We start from the raw sequence: 20,918 nt of genomic DNA, 5'->3' as shown, positions 1-20,918 counted from the left end.
CCCACTTTGGATCCCCTGAGAAACTCCTATCCCAGACTAAAGCCCCCACCCCAAAGATGCGGGGAGGAGCCCCCAGGTTGCAAGGCTGTCCCCCAGAATAGGGAGGGTGCAATCTATCCAGGGGGGTTCGCAGGCTCCGGCCCATCAACAGCTCAGCGGGGCTTTTCTTGTCAGTGGAGCAAGGGGAGGAGTCCTGACCTAGGAGGTAAGCTGCGACCCTTGCCGGCCAATCAGCCTGTTCCATCCTGCCTAATGCCTCTTTGGCTGAGCGGACCACTCGTTCCGCCTGGCCATTGCAGGCAGGGTGGTAGGGGGCGGTGGGCATGTGACGGATGCCCTGCATGGCCAGGAACTCCTGGAACGCCGTGGACGTGAATTATGGTCCATTGTTGGATACAAGAGTGGGTCGTGAAAAGGTGCCTCAAAGCCCTGATGGTACTCTCAGCTGTGGTGGATGACATAAGGACGAGTTCCACCCAGCGAGAGTAAGCGTCCATGACAACCAAGAACACCTGGCCATGGAAGTGGCCTGCAAAATCAATGTGGAGCCTTGACCATGGCCCTCTAGGGGCCTCCCACTCCTGGGATGGCCCTGCAGGTGGGGCAGGATGGGACAACTGGCATGGGGAGCACCTTGCCACCCAGGCTACTATCTCATCATCCAAGTGGGGCCACCAGACATAGCTGCGTGCTAAACCCTTCATACGTGCTATGCCCAGGTGGTCCCGATGGAGACGGTCGAGCACCTGGCAGCGTAAGGGCGGGGGAATGATGACTCTGTCCTCCCAAAGCAAACACCCACTATGGATGGACACTTCCAGCTGGTGGGTTTTAAAGGGGCAGAACTCCTCGGAGACCTTGCCCAGTGACCATCCCCATAAGACCCATGACAAGACCTGGGCCAGGATAGGGTCAGCCTTGGTGTGAGCTGCCACATCTGAGGCCATTAGAGGAAGGTCGAGGGAGATGATGGACAGGACAGACAAGGATGGCACAGGTGTAGGGTGAGTGCCAGGGAGGAGGCAGTGGCTGAGGGTATCTGCATGCCCCAGCTGCTTGCCAGGATGGTAGAGCAGCGTATATGAATACGCTGCTAGGAACTCCGTCCAGCGGGTCATCTGAGGAGAGAGAATGGGAGGGGTAGGTTGGTCACTGGCCAGAAGTCCAAGGAGAGGCTTATGGTCTGTGAAAAGGGTGAAATTCCGACGGTAGAGGTAGTCATGGAAGTTTTTGATCCTGTCACAGCAGCTAGAGCCTCCTTGTCAATCTGGCTGTAGTTCCTCTCAGCAGGAAAGAGTGTCCAGGAGTAAAAAGCCATGGGGGCCTCAGAGCCATTGAGGAGGACATGGCTCAGAATGGCCCCCAGACCAACAGGGGAGGCATCACATGCTAATGTCAGTGGTAGCTTGTCACTATATTGGACTAAGACAGCCGCTGACGTAAGCATGGCTTTGACAGCCGCGAATGCATGCGGTTTGCGGCTGTCCCAGCACCAGGCTACGGATTGGTCGAGCAACCGATGCAGCGGCTCGACTAGTGACACCTTATGCAGCAAAAATTGTGCCTAAAAGTTCAAAAGACCTAGGAACGCCTGTAGCTCTGCCTTAAAGGTGGGCATAGGGGTGTCCCTGATGGCAGCAACTTTAGAGGGGGTGGGGTGAATGCCCTGGGCATCAATCAAGAAACCCAGGAAGTCCACCCTCTGCCCAGCAAAGGAGCATTTGCTGCACTTTAATTTTAAGCCTGCGCCCCTAAAACGGTCGAGGACCTTCTGAAGTATTTCGATGAGTCCTGAGTGGCTGTTTGCAGCGATCAGGATGTCATCGAAGTAGGGGACGACGCCAGGGAGCCCATGGAGCAGCCGCTCCATGAGGCTCTGGAAGATCCCCGGGGCAACGGAAATGCCGAATTGGAGGCGGCAACTACAGAAAGCCCCACAGTGGATGACGATGGTCTGGGCCGTCGCAGCCTCGTCATCCACCGGGAGCTGCTGGTAGGCCTGCACCATATCCAGTTTGGCAAATATGCAGCCCTGCCCCAAGGAATGGAACAGGTGCTGCATCACAGGGACTGGATAGGGGTTTGCCTGGAGGCTGAGGTTGATGGTGGACTTGTAGTCGGCACAGATCCTGATGAACCCGTGAGCCTTGACAGGGACCACTATGGGGGTCTCCCATTTAGAGTGGTTGATGGGCTCCAGGATGCCCTGCACCATCAGTTTGTCCACTTCGGCATCAACCTTCGGCCGCAAGGCAAAGGGTACCCTGCAAGCCTTCAGCCTAATGGGTGCAACCTGGGGGTCTAAATTTAAAGAGATAGGGGTCTCTTTGTACTCCCCCAGCTTATCATCGGAAATGTCTGCGAACTCCGCGATGAAGTCTTTAATGGAAGAGGAGGCGGAGGATGTTTGGGGTACCCCCAGGACAGACAGGCCCGGGGGGGGGGTAGCTAGTCCAGCCCCAACAAGGCTGGTAGGGGCTTTTCCACCACCAGGATGGGCAGGGAACCATGGAAAGCCCCATAGTCCACCCACACAGAATGGCAGCCCAGGATGGGAATTAGAATCCCCTCATAGTCCTTGAGGTTGTTGTCCAGTGGGGACAGCTGATCGGGTCTGATGGCAGGGCAAAGTCAGGAGAAGGTGGCCCAAGACAGGAGGGAATGGGAGGAGCTGGATTCGACTTCCATAAGACAGGGCATCCCTTCCAGCAGCAGGGAGACGGAGATCTTCTTTGTGTCGGCCATCGCCTTGCTGACTGACTCTGCAGGGGTGTCTGGCAGGTTTGGGACGACAGCAAAACAGGCGTCCCTCTGACGCTGCTGGCGGCGGGGTGTTTGGAGACGCGGCTGTGCCTGCTGGCTGAAGGACTGCTGCCGGGCTTTTGGCTGCTGGGCAGGCAGGGTCACGTGGCAGACCTGCGCCGGATGCCCCTTCTTAGCACACCTGCGGCAGACGGTGGCTTTGAAGGGGCATGCAGAGCGGGCATGGTTGCCCCCGCAACCTAGGCAGGTGGTGGAAGCAAGGTGGCTGGCTGGCTGAGGTGGTTGGCACCGCAGTTGGTCCACCTGGTCATCTTCTAGCTCATCAAGGGTTCATCAATTAGGCAGGCACGATTGGGCGGAGCCAGCAGTTGGTTTCTGTACATTTCTGCCGTGGACTGATCAGACAGTTCAGAGGCTCTGGCCTCTTCCACTGCTTGCTGAAGCGTAATTTCAGCCCGGACCAGCAGCCGCCTCTTCAGGCGTAGGTCTTAGATGCCGCACACAAACTGGTCCACTAGCGAGTCATCGAGATCAATGAACTCGCACTGGATAACCACTGTTCTCAGGGACTGGAGGAACTGGCTGACAGATTTAGCCTCCTTTTGGATGCATTGTCGGAATGTGTAGCGGCGGGCGTTCTGCAATGGTGTTGGTGCATAGTGGTTTTTTAACGTTGTGATCAGGGTGTCCCAGTCTAGTGCGTGGACTGCCAAAGGCACGGCGAGAGCCCTGGCAGAATTAAACATTGCGGGACTGCAGCAGCTCAAAAAGAAGCTGAACTTGCAGTTCACGGTTCCCGTTCATGATCAGAAAACACTCGAAATGCTCCAGGAACCCGGCCCATGACTTGCTGGTGGTTCCGAAGGAAGTGAAGGGAGGCATTGATGCCATGGTTGAGTTGCGTGAGGGAAGAGCGCAGAAAAAAAAATTCCTAGTCTCGTAGACTGTAGGAATTTCTTCGGTCGCTTCTGCTCCTAGGTGGCTGTTCAGCGGGCCATCAGAATCCTATCCTCGTCGCCAGTTTACAGGATTGGCCGAAGAGATGAGACGAGACACTTCTGAGGCGATTGAACAGTGTTTATTGCAACAGAAAGGAAGTAAAAACTATATACAGGTGATTCAGCACCTTCCCTGCTTGACAGCTATTTATACGGAGCTGTCAAGCAGGATTGCCAATGGGAACGACCTAAGCATCCCGCGTTTAGCCAAGCTGTGTTTTAGCCAGTCAGGCGCGGCTTGGCTGCTGCCAGCTGCTAGCTTGTATATCGAGGATATAACAGGAGGGAATGGGGATCTTGCAATAACCTTCAACTGGAGTAGGGAGGGAATAGAGATTTTACAGTATCTTTCCCCTGCCACGCCCACCAAGCCATGCCCACCAAGCCACGCCATGCCTGCCATGCTCACAGAATCAGTAGTAAAAAAAATTGAATCCCACCACTGTTCTAATCCCAATGCTTAGTATATTGGATGAAAAGAGAGTGGGCCTTTTTTTCCCTAACCAAGACAGACTCCAAAAATGAGGATATTGTAATATCAATGCCATGAGAGGTGGCATTATTGAATTACTACTAACTAGGAATTTGGGCTATATTTTTGGACCTACACTCATCATTCTGTGTTGACAATTGTTCATAATCCAAAATCAACAGTGGCATCGGAATCACAAAGTGGAAGATGATTAGATCAAACATTGTGTTAATGAGTAATTGGTAGAACTAGGATTCAGGATACACGTTCTTGTCAACCTTCAGGGAGATGGTTATATATCATTGGGGATATTTTAAACTCATAGATTGCACTGGGGCACTATTTTGTCCAAAGTTACTGTGTAGGCGGGTTTTCAGATCATTAAAGGGAATGCATGAAAATGTTACACATTATGTAGCCATCATGAGGGGTCTCTGTTGCCAGAAGATTCCCAGATCTGTTGGGAAAAAATGTTTTAAGTGATTTTTGGAAGATCACAAGGATTGGGGTTAACTTGATCTTGACAGGATGATGTTCCAAAGAGTGGATGCCATGGAAAGTTAGGCTCATCTCCTAAGCCCCATCAGTTGGAATTCCTTAGCAGACAAGACCCACAACCTACTGTATTTTTCAGAGTATAAGACGCTCCAAAGTATAAGACACACGTAACTTTTGGGGAGGAAAACAAGGGGGAAAAAATCTGTCTTGGCCTCCCAGCAATTTGCTTCCTTGCAACAAACAGCAAACAGCACAGACAATATACACTGTTTGAGGTGTTACATTTCAGACTATACTTGTTCAGATGCTGTTAAAATTGATGTGGTTTTCTGGAAGTATAGTTCTTTTCTGCTATTTAAAAGAAGATATAATAGCACTGGGCCTTCTCAGATCAAACACTTATTTTAAAAAGCTTCTTCATTTTGCTAAGTTGTCTAGAACAATAATAAAGCAGTCTTTAAAAATAAATCTAATAATTTGAACACTCTATAGACATTTATTGTCATTGACTTACCTCCTTGCAGCAAACAGCCTGATTAGCACAAAAAAAATCTGCTTCTGCCTCCCAGCAATTTGCCTGGTAGCAAATAGCAAGTTTTACTTTGAATTTCAGCTGATCATCAGCTGTTTCAGGCTGCAGGGATTGCCATAGCCTATTGCCGCCTCCTCAAGCCCCATTTCCCCCATTTTCTGCAAGGAGGTAAATTGCTGGGAACAGAGGCCAAAGGGTGGGGGGCGGTGGGTGGGTGGGGCTACATTCAGTGTATAAGGTGCACCCAAATTTTCATCCTTTTTTAGGGGGTGGGGAAGGTGTGTCTTATACTTCCTAAAATACAGTAATTTTCCTGCTGGACCTACTGGGACAAATAGATATAATTAGAGATAGGTGGTCTCTCAGATAACCATTTGGACCCAGAAGCAAACTGGCAATCAATGCAACTGATGCAGCAGAGGTCTAATGTGTGTCCTTTAATTGTTTTACCACATGTTTACCAATGTCAGAGTAACTGTTGTTATAGAGAAGCTTCTTTACAGAATGAATTAAATATTAAAAATTATTTTATTGTGGCAGTTTTACAAGCCCAAAATATTATTCATACATGCACACTGCTCTTCTAACACAAGCATGCAGTTAGACAATGAATTTAGCAATTGAAATGCTACACATGGTCACGGCTTACTGGCAAATACCTCAGTGTTTTCTTACAGGTATCAATTATCAGTCATTGTGTCTGCTCTTGATTTTACCAGTAATTATTTAAACTGTTTAAGTGACACTGACCTTTCGTTTATTCATGTAGTCCTTGATAGATTTTATCAGTTATGTGCACTACAAAATGTAACTCCTGTATTCATTACTCAGATAAGTTTCCTTCTTCTGCATATTCTTCAAGTTCTCATATTTGTATTTAATGAAATGAGCCACAGGACTTAATAATGCTCTTCTGCCAGAATGATATATTGGCTACTAATAGTGCTGATAAAACTTCTCATCCATCATTTCTTCAAGCTATTAAAACTCTAGCAGAACGTCTGTATTTAGATGACAGCCTAATGTGATTATATTAGAATGTCTAGTGGCTTGACCGAAAGTATCATTCATGTTTAGCATTAAATATCAATGCAAGACCCAATTGCATTCTTTTTATTTAGGTCTAATATTACTGTCATTGGGATAGATATCTGTGCTGGATGCAAATCATATTTATGTTGTATGCAAGGAATATATATGGATATTATTGTTTTGAAAAAAGTCTGAAGGGTAATTTAGCTGTATTAATATCACTGATAAAATTTAAAGGCCTCAGAGTTATGTAATTCAAGCACTGCATATCACACAGCAGTTCTTCAGCATCACATTTATGGCATGGACTACAGAATACACTATACAACAGTGTTCCCAAGTTCAGTTTCTGGGTAATTGTTTTTAAAGTTTCCAAGGGTTCACTAAAATCTCAGTCTCAATTCCCATTCAATTATTATGCATTATTGCATATTTAATTTTTGGGGGGGACTTCAGGATGGAATGGAAGATCTTCCACAATATTATCTCCAAAGGAAGAATTTCCCAGCCTAGATAACCCAAATAAATATGTATGGTAACAGAATTACATTTTGATAACCTCACTCTTTGCTGACTGAGTTTTACGGTCCAGCTTTCCTACTTGGCTGCTCATTCAGATGTTCTCTACATCTTCTGTTGTAAGGAACATAACCTCAAGTCTCAAGACTATATGGAGTTGTAGAGAACCACAGAGAGGACCTTGAATAATGAATGTGACTATTGCAATGAATGTATCTTGGAAACACCTATAGGGGCAAGAGATTTCATTACTCCTTTGATCTCTATCAATAGCCCCAATATTTAGTGCAATATGTTTCCTTACCTGGCCAACACCCAGGGGTGGGCTTCAAAAATTTTAGCAAGGGATTCTCTGCCCGGTTGCTGGGTGGGCATGGCCATGGTAGGCATGGCTGTTGGCCTTCTGCACCATGGTGGGAAGGGGGGAATGTTTGCCCTCCCCAGGCTCCAGAGGCATTCCTCGAGGCTCCAGGAGGGTGAAAATGGCCTCCCCAGACTCCGGAGGCCTTCTGGAGGCTGAAAATGGCCCTTTGCAGCCTTCCCAAACTTCCCGCAGGCCCGTTTTTTTACCTTCCCCGAGCCTCCACTCACACCTTGCACTTACCTGCATCCAAAACATGCTCCTGGGGAGGCAGGGGAGGCAGGGCCAGCCGGGAGTGGAAAATTGGGGGTTCTCTGAGATGCACAGAATCTTAGCTCAGAGGTTCTCTACCCTTGCCTACACCATTATAAAGCCTGACAGCATTTCCCAGTCCTCCTTCTTCTAACAAAAGAGAGTTAAGTTTGGAGGTGGAATCTGCCTAGCCCCCTTTTGGGATTAAATCACATTTTGCTAACTGCCATTTTCCTTTTCCAAAATCATTTCTGTGGTTCTCTACAAATTTTGTGTAGCTCTGACACTGCAGATTATGCCTGAGACACATGAATGGACTGGTTGTCTACAGAGACCTCCCATTCTTTTGATATCCTCTCCAGAAACTCTCACACTTGCTTTTGAATTTTATTATTTTAAAGAATTGGTGTATTTTCTTAATAGGGGAAACGGTAAGTACCTCCAAGCATAGTCATATTAGGTCAAATTTTCAGTTATCATTCTTTGCCTAATTGTTCAGCTATAACAACTGCATAATGAAGTAATTTACCTGTAAATAATTGCAACAGTACCTCCAGCTTACTCCATTAAAAAAAAAAGGTTTTGAAGTAATTTGATATGTTTCCAATATTTGAAACTGAGGATCTGTTGTGTCAAGGCTTTATTTCTTCAGTCATTTATTTGCTTCCTATTTCTTTTCTCAGGTCTGTCTTGAATTCTAGAACTGTATTGTAAAACTGCTCCGATTGTTGATGCTTGTAGTCATGTAGGCTTTTATTACATTGCGTCTCTGTTTTGATACATGAACCATTTCCATAGTTAATGTATCTGCTTCCAGTGCCCTGTGGAGGTATCTTAACTAAACGTAAAGGAACCATTTTATCTCCGGGATACCCTGAACCATACGACAACAATCTGAATTGTGTGTGGAAGATCACAGTGCCAGAGGGAGCTGGAATACAGGTAAAAATGCAGATGCTTTTAATCTGTACAAATGTTAACAGCATTTGCCATTGAGGGATTTAAAAATTAAGCAGGTCTATGTTTGTTTGACTCATAAACAAAGATATTACTTTGTGTCCTTTTTTTCCTCTTGTGAATATTTTGGCAGTTCCTTCCAATTTTTGAATCCTGCTTTTGTGCTTTTGTGTGTGAATTATTTTGAAGATGTTTTTTTTTTTTTTTTTCGTTCTCTGGAAAATGAAGGATATTTAATTTCTTTTGATAGAATATCTCTATCTATTTCCCTCTCCTATTATGAGTAATAGGTATGCTTAATGGATAAGAAACTGATTTGTAGAGAGCTTACAGAAAACATGACATGCCAAAGTTCTCCATCTGTGATATTGGCCCAAAATTTAACACTCATTTATATAGATATTATGGTAAGGAATAAGCTAGATGAGACAATGATGTCAAGTTTATAATCTTTGTGCCCCAGAGACATTTGCAATGCCTGTTCTGACCCAGCCTTAGCAGAAGCAAGAAACAGACTACTCTCTTTATTTACCTCTTGTGAATTAATTTCATTCACCCACCAAAAAGTTCAGGCAATAGTCCTTCAAGGAGTTAACTGCAGCACAGACCTTATCAGTTCCTTGCACTAATTGTAAAGCTGTGAGTTCCCAGATGAAAGGCTGCAAATTAAGTTCTGGCAAGCAGTCTTTGTGGCACGAAACACAATGAGCAAAATCTTCAGAAATACGAACTGTTATCTCCTATGACAACCACTCCCCTTTCCTTCTATTTATTTCCTAGCCAGGGAGGGGCCATTCAGCGTCCACATGTGTTTTGATTCCCCAGTTGACTCCTTATACTCCATTGTTCACTTTTCCTAACTGCTCTGCACATACGTGCATCTGGAATAGACCCCAGCTGTTCTTCCTCCTCACTCATATCAGCCTCCAAAGGCAGCTGGCTCTCCAGTGGCTGGGAAATGTCAGATGATCTGACACAGAGCATCTATCAGCACTTTCCACAGACTCCAGAACTGGCCCAAGTTCCTCCCCAACCACATCATCATCCGATCTGCCGCCAGCTCCACTGGCAGCTCCACAACACTACCTATGAGATATACATACATGCATATATGTGTATGTATCTGTGTGTTTGTGTGTCAGCTGCAGAGGGCAACTGTGATTAAATAGAAAGAAACCTAGCTGATTTAGGTGTTACATACACAATCAACATATGTTCCTAACTCAGAGTTTGCCCATCAAATCCAAATCTCTGCACTTCTTCAAGACCTACCTATCTACATAAATACATGCTATATAATATAGTTTTTATGAGAAAGCGTATGAAATGTGTTAACATTGAATAAATAGAGAGGATAAATCATGATCTTAATTTATAGCAATTAATCAAGATGGGCAGCTCTTTAATGAGTGACATGAATCACTTGTTAATTCACTTTGTTGGGAAAGTCATTGTTGCAGAACTACTAGTAGTTAAAGCATATGGTACTGTGTCACATGGACTCTTTGTATATATTGCTTTAAGGCAACTGGTTACTTTTACAAATTTGTTTATATAATGGATTCTCTAAGAAACTATATTATCTGAGATATTACCAGTTGCACAGACACACGGACACATTTACACACAGGTGTGTTCAGAATACTTTTATAGTGAGAATTAGCTGGTTCACTATAATTTTGTTTTCATCCAAGAGTTCAAAAAGCAGTAGAGATTTGTAACCTTGTCTTAACTGCATTTATGATAACAACTAAAATGGGGATGAAGGAAGTATTTCTTTTTATCACAGTCATGCAAAGACCTTTGAACTATATTTAATGTTCTGAGAAGTTAACTGACCACGTGAAAACAATGTGGTGTCTGCAATATTTTAAGCCATTTATCTAATTATCAATTAATTCTATTAAAATTCAAATTATATCAGGCATCCTTAGTTTAAGTGCATTGGTATGTGAATACAGTACTGGCTACACCAGGGGTGTCCAAACTTGGGAACTTTAAGACTTGTGGACTTCAACTCCCAGAATTCCCCAGCCAGCTGGCTAGGGAATTCTGGGAGTTGAAGTCCACAAGTCTTAAAGTTCCCAAGTTTGGACACCCCTGGGCTACACTGAACTTTCATATGTGTCAAGCACTGGGGAAATCAGGAGATTCAGGCAGTTGAAATAAGTATAAAAATTTATTTCAAGCATATGCTTTCTACAAAATGAAGTATTTGACTCCTCCCTTGATTCAGCCTCCTTCCATTCTTAATGATGGAAGTAAAGGAAATATGCATTAAAAATGATGTCGACCATTTTCCTCTATGACTGTATTTAGTATGTTGATTGATCATTGGTTTATAGAATATTTAATTATTCTACATTTCCAAACATATGAATCATAAAATTATAAACTCAAGAGAGCATATGAACCACCCCTCTGCCATATGAAGAAATACAAATGGAAGTAACTTTGCAGGATCCAATCTAGGTCAGTCTAGGTCAGATTTAGCCTTCTGAGCTTTCAGACTTGTGCTGGAGTTCATCCTCAGGAATGTAGAAAAGCAAAGTTCTCTCTACCAGAATGAAGAAACTTTGATAGATGATGAATCTCTAGATTCTCCTTGATTCCTATTGAATAGGAATCCATCATTATCCATTATTATAATCCATTATAAAATACCACTTCATAATGCCTTGGTAAGGCCACACTTGGAATACTGCATTCAGTTTTGGTCACCACAATGTAGAAACGATGTGGAGACTCTAGAAAGAGTGCAGAGAAGAGCAACAAAGATGATTAGGGAACTGGAGACTAAAACATATGAAGAACGGTTGCAGGAATTGTGTATGTCTAGTTTAATGAAAAGAAGGACCAGGGGAGGCATGATAGCAGTGCTCCAATATCTCAGGGGTTGCCACAAAGAAGCGGGAGTCAAACTATTCTCCAAGGCACCTGAGTATAGAACAAGAAGCAATGGGTGGAAACTAATCAGGGAGAGAAGCAACTTAGAAGAAATTTCCTGACAGTTAGAACAATTAATCAGTGGAACAGCTTGCCTCCAGAAATTGTGAATGCCCCAACACTAGAAGTCTTTAAGAAGATGTTGGATAGTCATTTGTCTGAAACGGTATAGGGATTCCTGCTTAGGCAAGGGGTTGGACTAGAAGACCTCCAAGGTCCCTTCCAACTCTACTATTGTATTGTATCTTCATAAGTCTTCTGATATTAGGAAGATTTTTCTAAAATTTACTCAGAATCTGGCTGTCTGTAACATAAGCCCATTGTTCCTGAGATGATACAAAGCAAGTGTTGACTTTCTTCTATGAGTTCACTTTTCAGATATTTGAAGAACATTGCCATATTCCGTCTTAATCTTATCTCCTCATGGCTAAGCATGCCCAATTCTTCCTTCTCAGATGATTTAATTTCTAACTCTGATTAATCTTACTGTCTTTAAAGAACTTGTTCCCACTTCTCTGAATCCTTCTAAAAGCGTGATGTCCAGAACTGGAAGCAACATTTGAAATACACTTTAATTAGTTTACTGTACATGCAATGAGATTAAAATGGCAACACAAAACCTTGAAACATTAAATAGTAACATTAAAATTAATGAAGATAGCTAAGGAAGAAATCAATATAGAACGGGGTAGAGATGGAGTCTTTTTTTCATCCACTAACCACCTCCAGTTTTGAATGCCCCCATTGAGACCCCAGAACAATCAGCACACCCAGTTTTTAGGCCCCTGAAGAAAGCCAAGGAGGTTGTTGTGGATTTCACTTCAAGGAGCATGATGTTCTGAAGGGTGGAAGCCATGACATATAGGCTCTCCTCCTGGATACTGCCAGGCAGAATTCCATGACCAATGGTGTATAGGGCATACCCAATCTGTCTGTATGATTGGGGTGGACCAGAGGTGGTATTCAGCTGGTTCTCTCCAGTTTGGGAAAACTGATAGTGGCAGTTTCACGAGGCTCCACCAACCCGCCCTGACGTAATGCGCGAGCACTGCGCATGCACCGACATAACATGTGCAAGCGAAGCTAGCGTGCATGCACTTTTGCAAATCAGTAGGGAAGGTAAGTGAATCCCACTGCTGGAGTGGACCAATCCCTGCCTGAACCTGACATATGATCACATGACTGTGGGAAGTGGTAATGCTATACGGGCCATAAAGTACCCATTCTGTGTCCATTGTAACTTCAAACAGTTGTATCACAACCAGTCATTAAGCAAAGACCACCTGTATCGTGGAGTCTAACTTGCAACCAAAAAAGCTATTACTCAAAACCCCCTAACTGAGAAGTATATACAGTGTACCATTACATAGCTAATTATAGCATCTCTGTTTTCAGCCATTGAGTAGTGTGTGTGTGCGGGAGGGGAGGGGAATTAGGTTTCAGTAATTACAATCATTATTGTGAATAAGGTCATATTTAGAAATGTATTTGGCTGAAATCCAATATTTAGTCAAAATACATAAGCCTGAACTAACACTCCACTACTGAATCATTTCTGGCAGTATCATATGAAGTAGAGCAATTCCATATTGCCTTGTCATTTTGCCCTATGTCTCTGTCCTCAATAGGTACAAGTGATAAGTTTTGCAACAGAACATAACTGGGACTCTTTAGATTTTTATGATGGTGCTGATAACAACGCTCCGAGACTTGGAAGCTACTCAGGTGAATGGAAATAATAACTTCTTGTCTGATATATTCTATTTTGTGGCCAAACATCAGCTTGTGTGGTAGGAATGAATGCCAAGTATAAAATATCTTATATCACATTTGTGTAATATATGAAGATGTCGAAATGTACCATTTTACAGAACAAGTTAGACCACTGATTCATGGTAGCTTCATTATCTAGTACTACCATAAATTTTTGACAGTACTGAAACTGATTTTATTACCATCTGCCACATCAGAATCTTTATATTACAGGAAATGAACACAAAACTGACTGACATTCATATAATATGTTTTGAATGCAAGGAAGTTTGAATTATATTAGTAATGAACTTTTTTTTTAAAAAAAGTGGGTCTTAAGGATGCTGTGATGCATAAGCTGAGTGGAAGTTGAATGTTATAATAAAAAGCCAAGGTTGGGTACCAAACCAACTTTCTTAACACAAAGCTTTCATATAACTTTGAGTCATTTAATCATCCCACTGTTCTTTCACTTTCTCTTCAAATTAAGCCATGACCTTGCAGTTCCTTGCTTTTGATTCTTCCTGTTTTTCTCCTAAACATCATTATTTACTCTGTATGTAGGTGGAAGAAGAAAAGAAAAGGAAAAATAGAATAGTAGTAATTTGCAAGCTAAATTGGCCGTGACTTTTCCATAGATCCTATGAATAGTTGAAGCTATCAACTTCTTCAGCTACTTTAGACACCTCTGTGTCATGCCAATAATAATAATAATAATAATAATAATAATAATAATAATAATAATAATAATAATAATAATAATAATAATAATAATATTCTATCAGTGTTTTATAAAAGTTTTAATATGCTTATAAATTGAACATTTTTGCTAATCCAAGGCCCTTTCACCTTATGGAAAATATATTGTTGTTTTGTTCAGCTTTCAATCCGCACTGCAAAAATGTTTGTCATCAAATATTTTGTCTGAAGTGGTATAGGGTTTCTTACCTAACCAGGGGATTGGACTAGAAGACCTCCAAGGTCCCTTCCAACTCTGTTATTCTATTCTATTCTATTCTATTCTATTCTATTCTATTCCATTCCATTCCATTCCATTCCATTCTATTCTATCACATCACTTCCTTCTGAATTCTGTCTTACTTTTAACTATATTTCTTTTACTCTTAGGGAATTCTGGTGCCAGAAGTTTCTTTATTGCCAACCAAAGTATTTACCAATAACAATGGATTCTCAATTTAGAAAACAATAATAAATTGCCTGAAGAGATCCAAAACTTTCTGGTCCATCTACCCACTTCTGCACCTATTTATGGTGACCACAGTTAGTAGCAGCAGTTATGCCTGGAAGCCATATACCATTTGATTTTTCTGTTAACACTCCAGAATAATTCTGGAAGGAACAATTGGAATTGTAGCTAATTTAGGGGACCAAGCAGGGAGACAGAACAAACAGAAAAACTGCTGACCTTATCAGAACTTAGTATCACTTTTATTTTAAACATTAATTTCTCTAATTAACCTTTCTCATGGTGCTATATATTTTAATTGTAGGCGTAAAGTATAGATCAGCTCCAGAGTGCAAGTTTGATTTGTTTGTGAGTGCGTATAAATTCATTTGTGCATGCAATGCAAATTGGATATGTGTTTTCATGAACTTAGTATAATTAAAGTGTACAGCAAGGATCTAATAATAATCAGACTGACTAGTGGAGTAATAGTAGAGAGATAGTAAGTAATAGGTGTCTGTTGTGAGGCATACATATAGAAAGAACTGAAATGGCTGAGTTAAGAGCATGCTTCTTTCTCCTTTGTATGGAAGTATGTTGAGTGTAGTTGGAACAAGGCATTTAAGAACTCCTTGTTCTTAAGGAGGGTGGATGAAAACGAATGGTTGCCAAACATTGGGAGATTGACAGTTAAAAAATGTGTAAAATCCATATGTACATGCATACTTACATCATCTTTTAAGGACCCTATAATCCCTTGCGGGCAGGAGTCTGAGCAACTGAATGGAGCTAGCAGAGTGTTTAATGGCCAGATGCCCTTCCAGTTGCCAATGTGGAGTTTTGTTCAACATATATTCTCGTTCTGCCCAGAGAGAGAAATATCTGCCTCTACCTAGGATCGAATTCACAGCCTCCTGATTGTGAGACGAGAGCTCCACCTCTAGGCCACTGTACCACTCCACACATGCATACATACATACGTTCATGAAAATAGCTTACTTATAAAATTGCCAATATGAAAGGAACACATTGAGGATTTGATCACATTCATCCTAACGAATGAATGAGGATTGCATTACAAAGGATTGAATTGCAAAACAAACATATGAAAAAAAAATAGTACAAGTAGTCCTCAACTTACGATCACAGTGGAGACCAAAATTTCTTTTGTTAAATGAGACATTTATTAAGTGAGTTTTGCCCCATTTTATGACATCTCCTGCCACAGTTTTTAAGTGAATCACATGCAGTTGATAAATTCCAGTTATTCAGTGAATCTGGTTTCTCCAGTGACTTTTCTTGTCAGGACCCCAGGACACAGCAATGGTCATATATATGAACCAGTTGCCAGGCATTTGAATTTTGATCACAAGGTCGTGGGGATGCTACAAAGATCACAGTTCTGAAAAACGGTCATAAGTCATATTTTTCAGTGCCATTGTAACTTTTAACAGTCACTAAGTGAACTGTTATAAGTTGAGGACTACCTGTAAATATAACAAGAGGATGGAAAGAGTGAAAAAGACATGGATAGATGCAAGGGTGGTTTCTGACAGGCTCTACTGCCTGTTCGGTCATGCACGATGCTTGTCCACTTGATGCGCGCTGCGGGCACATGCACAATAGAATAAAAATGCTTCTGCACATGTGCAGAAGTGAAAAAGAAGATGGTGGGAAAACCGGTTTGGGGCATGGCAGGTTCCAATGACCCAGGCCACCAAACCACTACCGGTTAGGCCGAACCGGGTCGAACCGGTAGGAACCCACCACTGGATAGATGGACTTGACAAGATCTTCCTAGGTGTGGTGGAAGCTATTATAGTTTGAAAGATATAATGATATGGAGAAGAATTGTGAATGGTGTTTATATAAACTAGATGTACTTTAATTTCACTTTTCTCTCTCTCATGCTTTTCAGTTTTTTAATCTACTACTTCAAACTCGCTTTCTGAACCTTTCTTAACTTGAAAAGAAATGAAATCTTTCCAATCTCAGTCATTAAGAACCAAGGTGTTTGACTGGATCCCATGGTTACTTTATAGCCAAGCAAAAACTGTCTATTAAAAGCACTCTTTTGAAATGGATATAAATGGTAAAGTGAGACATTGCTTATATTGATAGATAAAACTGTGAAATGTGGAAAGAAATAGCACAATTAATTGCAGATTAATAACCTGGAAACTTCTTTTTTCCTCCCAGGAACCACAATACCTCCGCTTCTTAATAGTACATCCAACAATTTGTACTTAAATTTTCAGTCAGATATTAGTGTGTCGGCTGCCGGCTTTCATTTAGAGTACACAGGTAATGTAATTACAATATATATTGCCATTAGATAGACCTGAATAATTTTAAAAATGTAGACATTTACACTTCGAGAAATTAAATGTTGGTTCTATTGAAAGACTGGGAATAATTTCATAAGATAGTGAATTTTGATACAATTATTCTGGATTTAATTATGTATTGTTTTGTTATATATAAACCATTAAATTCATGAAAGAAAGAGTGTAACAGAAGATAAAAATTTCACCACAACGATTCTATTCCCTACAAAGAATCCCAGTGTCTGTATTCATTAGGATTGAGAATTAGCTGATGAAGTACTCAAAAATGAAAGGGAAAAAAGGGGAAAATAAACAGGTAAGTATTAAAAATATATGTGGAACATTAAGCACTTTGAGAGACAGACATAAAAAAATGAATCATTCTGGGATAAAAAAGGAATTTGGCTTAACTTGTCTCTATTGATCCTTTGAATGGGAGGGGGGAAAGGCTGCCAATTTTGAATGACCAAGGTGAGATATTTTTAGGCAAATTGTCCCAGATCTTACACAAGGCTTAAATTACATCTAGGCCCATGAGTCAACTTGTTATCCATGGGGTTAGTTAAATTTGTCTGCCTCATGGTTTATATTTTGTACCATTGAATCTTGTTGAGTAGAGGATAATGACTAAGACAACAAGCCGGGGAGGGGGGGGAGAGGGAGGAGAGAATTCAGGACAGCAATAAATCACCAAAGATTTATTTTTTCATATCTCATATCTTTATGTGCTGCTTACTTATCATTAAATGTCAAAAGAAAACTTTGTTACAGAATCAGTTCCTAGCATTTAACTGTAACATCAAATATAAGCTTAATCAACTCTTGCTTGGTTCTTATAGTGTCACATGAATATTTGAAACCCCTCCCTCTATAATAAAAACAATCATAATTTATCTGAAGAAGCCTAAATAAATGCAAAAGACTTTTTCTCCAGAATGTATGCTATTTTCTCATTGTTTCATATACATAGAAGAGCCTGAGTATCTGATAGGTACAAACAAAATCAGACACATACTCTTGCATTTTGCGGCCATTTTGTCAGTTTGTTGCAGCAATCACATCCAGAAAGCCCACACAGGTAACTGATTCAGCAGGATTCATTAACTTCTCTTTATAATATAACACATGAATTAAATATACAATACCAAAAGCAGGTTTTCCAACGTGTTAGCAAATATAAGCAAACACAGGCAGAGGAGAGAACAATTTCAATTCACAGCAGAAGACTAGCTTAGAGCTCAGCACAGACTCAGAGCTACAGAGCTAAGCCATACCCAGGCTCCTTGCTGTCTCCTTGTTGCTCACACAACAAATTATGTTTCAGTTTCCAAACAGCTCACATTGGCTTACCCAGTTGCCATGTGTCTTCACTAGCTGACCTTGTTACCATGTCTCTGCCAAGTCATGAACTCTCATACACACTGACACATTTGTCTGTCTGTTCTGTGAAAATCCCCAACTCTTCAATCACAGTTCCATTTTGTAATATAACTAGATATTCTTAATTATTAGATAGCGATTCTGAAAAAAAAAGTGTATTATCAAATCATCTTCCTGCATTGACATGCAATCCTATCCTTTTATTTTACATTTTACTGCCTTCCTGGCTTTTTTTAAAAAAAATGTTCAAGTAATTGGTTGTTTGAAAGCTGGAATGGTACTTTGAAATATCAGGAAGTTGTCACAATTATATATAGATCTCAATATTTGATTCAGTCATTTCATACAGAATATATCTTGCAGTTGTCTAGCTCTGTTAACTACTCACTTACTCAACAATGATTTAAGTGATGTGGTTATAACTGCAATATTAAGAAGTAGATGAGCCATAATTCATAATTTCTGCACACTTCATCTCTTTGTCAAAACTGCACACAGTTGATGAAAGTGAATTGAAAAAAGGGGATATAGATAACATAATTTCTAGTGTCAAGTGAAAGGATGGGATATCATATCGTTCAAAACTCTTATCGCAGTCTTCAAAAAGTCACACTAGATAAAGTTTGCTCTGTATATTAGGAGGGTGGCAGGATAGTTTGGGGATTATTCAACTCTTTATATAAGAGACGGGGCAGACTCATGACCCATAATAGACCTCTCTCTATTTTTGGTGACCCTCTTCATTTTTCTTTTATTCTTAGTTCTTTTGTTCCCTTGTTATTTCCATTTTTTTTGTTTGTTTTGGGTGAAGACAGCTTTACCATTATTTGTGATAGTGTCCAGTATTTCATCTGACAAACATTTTTGTAGCAGTTTCTTTGTCTTCAGACACTATTTAAATCCCCAGGCAAAAGAATAGAACAAGGGGACTTTCAGTAGCAGAGGTATTAGAACCAAGATATAGGTGTTGGGTGTTTTTTTTATAAAAAAAGTTGAATAAGGAATGAATGTCTTTCCTGATAAAACTTAGTAATATAAGTTTTAAGTTATAAATTGCTCTAGTTACATTTTTCTTCTTGTGCTGGATCCGTCATCGGACTTTGGCGATCATGTTGGCAATCCTATTTTTTTTTAACACATGCACGAAAAGTGCTGCTGAGTTTTGTCCAAACCAGTCCTTAGATTTTGAAGCCATGATGTTATTCTTCTGCCTGCACCTCATTTGCCTTCAATCTTTCCCTGGAGGATTAGGTGAAGTATGGCATATTTTTCTGGGTGTCGCATCACATGTCCAAAATATTCTAATTTTCTCGTTTTAATGGTTTTGATGATTTCCCTTTGCTTTCCCAGGTGGCTTATGTAGAGTCTCCTGCTTGAGCGGCGGTTGGACTAGATGACCCATAAGGTCCCTTCCAACTCTGTTAATCTGTTACCTTCTCATTTCTGATTTTATCAACCGCAAAATCTATATGCTCCCAGATTTGATGAAGAATTACGATAGTGGTCAGACCTACATATCTTTTATTTTCTTTCATCCTTCATTTTCATATCCTCCATTGCAGATAAATGATAATTACAGGTAGTCCTCAACTTAGACCACCATGTGGATGCTCCAAGGATCATAAGTATGAAAAACAGTCATGTCACTTTTTTTAGTGCCCTTGTAACTTCAAATGGTCACTAAATGGATGGTTGTAAGTTGATAGCTACCTGTATTATGGTAATGTAGGGAAATCTTATAAAATTATCAATTCATTTCATAGGCTAGAATTTACCTCAGGGCATCAAACTTGATTTCTTTGAGGGCTTGGTCAGCTTTGGAGTTATCCTCGCTGGCCGGTGGAGGGAGGGAAGTCAGAATGGATGTTTCCCGCAGCACCCTGCTGGCTAAAATGGTGTGTGTGCCCTGTTTTCAAACTGGACAGGCTCCTGCAGCCCTGTGCCAGCCAAAATGGGGTGCAGGAGGTGGGGAGACACAGCTTTCCTGTGCCCCATTTTGGCTGCCGGAGGCATCATGGGCTGGTCCTTTTCTATTTCAAGGCCAGCCCTGCAGACCAGATTTAAACACTCCACGGGCCACATCCCATGGGCCTTAAGAGTGACACCCCTGATCTACTTGAACCTGTAGAAAATTAAACAGGAAGCTAAATGATAATGGGACACATGATGATAATCATTCCTTCATTCCCTAAAGTATGCGAGTGGTTTTTGTGGCCAACCATTTTTATTTTACTTTATTTAATGGCTCATTAATTACATCAATTTACACTCAATCAAATGATCCATTTTTTTTTCAGAATTCATTCTAATTATCCGTGATCTTGCTCTATAGGTTTGAGAGAAGGGGGACAACTATAAAACAAATATATTCTATCCTCCTTCCATTTACTCTCTCTCTGTGTGTGTGTGTGTGTGTGTGTGTGTGTGTGTGTGTAAAAACATTTATACAATTAACAAATTAATCTAAGGTTAACTGGATTCTTTACTGTGCATATACTCTCTGTTTATTAAACAATGAATTATATATGAATTGTCAACCTCAGTTTGAAAAACAAACATGATGCTATACATGAACAATATAATTAATATCATTGATTAGAGAGAGAAAAAGATTGTATGACGTATAGAGCTTATTCCCAACTGGACAAGCCCATCCATCTTTCTGTATTGGAAAGATGATCAAATGCCTTTTCTGGTCCTAATGATACGACTGACTTATTTTTTTGATGGCTCTTTAAAGGCAAGAATATCCGTGCTTAGAATAAATATCAACACATAAGCTATCTCTGAGTCTCAGTGTGTTCCTCTTTTGTTTCTGACATTAGTTGTGGTCTTAGATTGAGGCCCTCAAGAGACAGGCTTTCCCTTTAAGCCTCAGTCCCAGTTATGGGAAAATGTTCAGATCTGTTTCAGCTTCATGTGAGACAAACTATCAGCAGCCAA

At 41.1% G+C, this 20,918-nt stretch overlaps 1 protein-coding gene across 1 annotated transcript in view; it reads left to right on the top strand.

Annotated features, from left to right (window-relative positions):
- The window catches only part of CSMD3 (CUB and Sushi multiple domains 3), a gene marked incomplete at its 5' end in the record, with an annotated part of 706,489 nt that overhangs the window by 546,832 nt on the left and 138,739 nt on the right, over window positions 1-20,918 (top strand). Inside the window, 3 exons of the mRNA XM_081953230.1 lie at window positions 8,245-8,369; window positions 12,959-13,055; window positions 16,468-16,572. Of these exons, the coding sequence (XP_081809356.1) occupies window positions 8,245-8,369; window positions 12,959-13,055; window positions 16,468-16,572 (327 nt within the window). The remainder of the gene's footprint in view (window positions 1-8,244; window positions 8,370-12,958; window positions 13,056-16,467; window positions 16,573-20,918) is intronic.

This window comes from Natrix helvetica (assembly GCF_964273705.1).
Source record: "Natrix helvetica genome assembly, chromosome: 4".
Classification (NCBI taxonomy): Eukaryota; Metazoa; Chordata; class Lepidosauria; order Squamata; family Natricidae; genus Natrix; species Natrix helvetica.
Note: the sequence above shows the minus strand (reverse complement) of the source record. Positions and strands in the feature narration are given on the sequence as shown.